At 37.0% G+C, this 2,291-nt stretch overlaps 1 protein-coding gene across 5 annotated transcripts in view; it reads right to left on the bottom strand.

The window, feature by feature from the left end:
* Positions 1 to 637: 637 nt before the first annotated feature.
* map2k6 (mitogen-activated protein kinase kinase 6) overlaps positions 638 to 2,291 on the bottom strand; it is a 23,648-nt gene continuing 21,994 nt past the window's right edge. For all 5 annotated transcript variants that reach the window (XM_016480325.1, XM_016480326.1, XM_016480324.1 and 2 more), the window contains exon 12: positions 638 to 2,050. In XM_016480325.1, the coding sequence (XP_016335811.1) occupies positions 1,973 to 2,050 (78 nt within the window). In that variant the 3' untranslated portion in view covers positions 638 to 1,972. The remainder of the gene's footprint in view (positions 2,051 to 2,291) is intronic.

Here is a 2,291-nt window from a genome sequence, read left to right as displayed (position 1 = left end):
TAAGTGACATTTCATTCACACTGCATAAATGACTTTTTTTGTCATCCAACAAATGTAAAAATAATGAAAATGCCACAATGGGGGGAGGTTGGTGGTTGGGGGGAAATGTGATCCACACATCGCCTTGACAGTTTTCACCCAAATAATTAACTTTTTTTTTAGGTTTTGACTATTTAATACTACAGTCTACAAATATTATGCACTAAAACTAAGGTGAAAGGAAAATTATTTTTCTGATTTCAGACTGACTGGCCAAAAAAAATTAAAAATTAAATAAAATCCTGACCATTTTAATGTTGCATATCAAAAAGAAACAGCGAAGATATGAGAACTTTTATGTTTGAATCAAACAATATAACGATTACAGGCAAATCAGCAGTGTTATCCATTCTGTATACAGTGGTCACAAGACAAAACAAACAACCAAAAGAAAAAAAACCCGCACACACACACTCATACACATTCATCATCTCCACCTTACAAAAATTATATGAGAATAAAACCAGAAGCCCAGAAAGCAAACAACGGATCCCCCCCCACCTGTGGAAAGCAAAGCAAAGCATGTCTTATGACAAAGCAGCGTGGGTTTTGTAGTTTGTTTTAATGTATGTTTTTGTTTTCTTTCTTTTTTTTTTTGTCTCTAGAGAGGCACAAAATCAGGCTTCCGAGTCACAGTGAGGCTTTGAAAGAATTGTCAGCTACGTGTGTTCAGACTTTTATATAACGCTCACATGCAGACACATACACACGCATCTCACAAATGACCACACTCATACCTGCACACCACCTTAAAATTAAAAAGAAATTGTCAAGTTTCCAAAGAGAAAAACAGCAGTTACAACACATACAGAAACTGCAGAACACCTCATTACTGTTAATACATATGCACTGTGTATAATAATAATATTAATAATAATAATAGTAAAATAACAATAATGATAATAATTATAATAATTTCCAGTTGGATTGCAGTTGAAAAGAGTGAGAATTTTTTGATTGGCTCAGAACAGAGAGGTCTAGATGTAGCCAACAGACTTTGCCCAAATTTACCTTGGTTTAGACGAATAGCATATAAAGCACACAAGCGTTTACACCCATTTACTCACACACAGAGTTCATGGAGGGTATGTGAAAAGCGATCTTTTCACTTCTGGCCATTGACATCTGACTCAGGGACAGCTCTATGGGTCTAGACCCTCACTATTACAACAGCATTTATAAACTGATCCGAGGTTAGCCTTCAGTGACACAAATGCACCAATCAGTCTTTGCAAATTCAGGGGAAAAAAAGATGCTCTATTCATTCACTTTAATAACCATCACTCCTTACAGCCAACACAAAATATCGTCCTCATGTACTCATTTAACAAATTCAAGAAATATTTTTGAGTATATATACATATCTAGATAATAGATAAATACATCTATACCACTTTCTCACTCTTTTTTTTTTTATTTTTATTTTTTATTTTTTTGAAGAACCGGACGTTGTGGGGGTGGGTAACATTTCTGAATACTTTAAGAATTACACTGAAGTGCCACTGGGGAAACTCAACAGACATCTATAACAGACTCACCTGATGCTAAAACGGCTTTTTGGATTGAGAGGTAAAGCTGGAGGAGGACTGAGATTGAACAATAGATGAAGTTTGACTTGGGACTGTAAAACCTTTTAATGCACATGTATGCACATACAGGCAGGTGAAGAATTCACACACACTCTCGCACAAACGTGCTTGTTCTCACACACGCACCTACATATACATGCACACACACGCTGTGTGTTGCTAGGAAATGCCCCGCCCACCCTCAGTTTCGGTGTTCTTTCCCCCAGACCCTTTTGTGTGCCTGTGCACTGTTGGCTGCTGAGGTGGGCGTGTCTTACAGGTGTTAGTCTTGCTATTGGTGCTTTTTCTGAAATAGTCCCGTCTCCCCCCGCGGCAACACATCAGTTTTGCTGAGAGGGACGTTCTCAGTCCCCAAGGATGCTCTTCACAAAGCTAGCGACGTCGGTGTCTTTGGAGTCATGGAGGGTGAAAAAGGGATGTTGCTGGGTGCGGAAAAGATTTAAAATGTCAATACTGTGCTAAATTTATGTATATTTCAATGCAAAATTATTTTTTAAAAATTGGTGCATTACACAATATTAGGTATTAAGTGCAGTACACAAATAACATGGACATGAATAAACAAAATAAAAATGCTGCTGCAGAGTGGAATACATATGTTATGCACACATATTCTAATTAAAGACCTAGACAGTGCACAATATATTTTTTCAAAAAATACTA

Source organism: Sinocyclocheilus anshuiensis, unplaced genomic scaffold, assembly GCF_001515605.1.
Source record: "Sinocyclocheilus anshuiensis isolate Anshui unplaced genomic scaffold, SAMN03320099.WGS_v1.1 scaffold553, whole genome shotgun sequence".
Lineage (NCBI taxonomy): Eukaryota > Metazoa > Chordata > Actinopteri > Cypriniformes > Cyprinidae > Sinocyclocheilus > Sinocyclocheilus anshuiensis.
The sequence above is the reverse complement of the archived record's forward strand: the minus strand, read 5'-3'. Positions and strand labels throughout refer to the sequence as shown.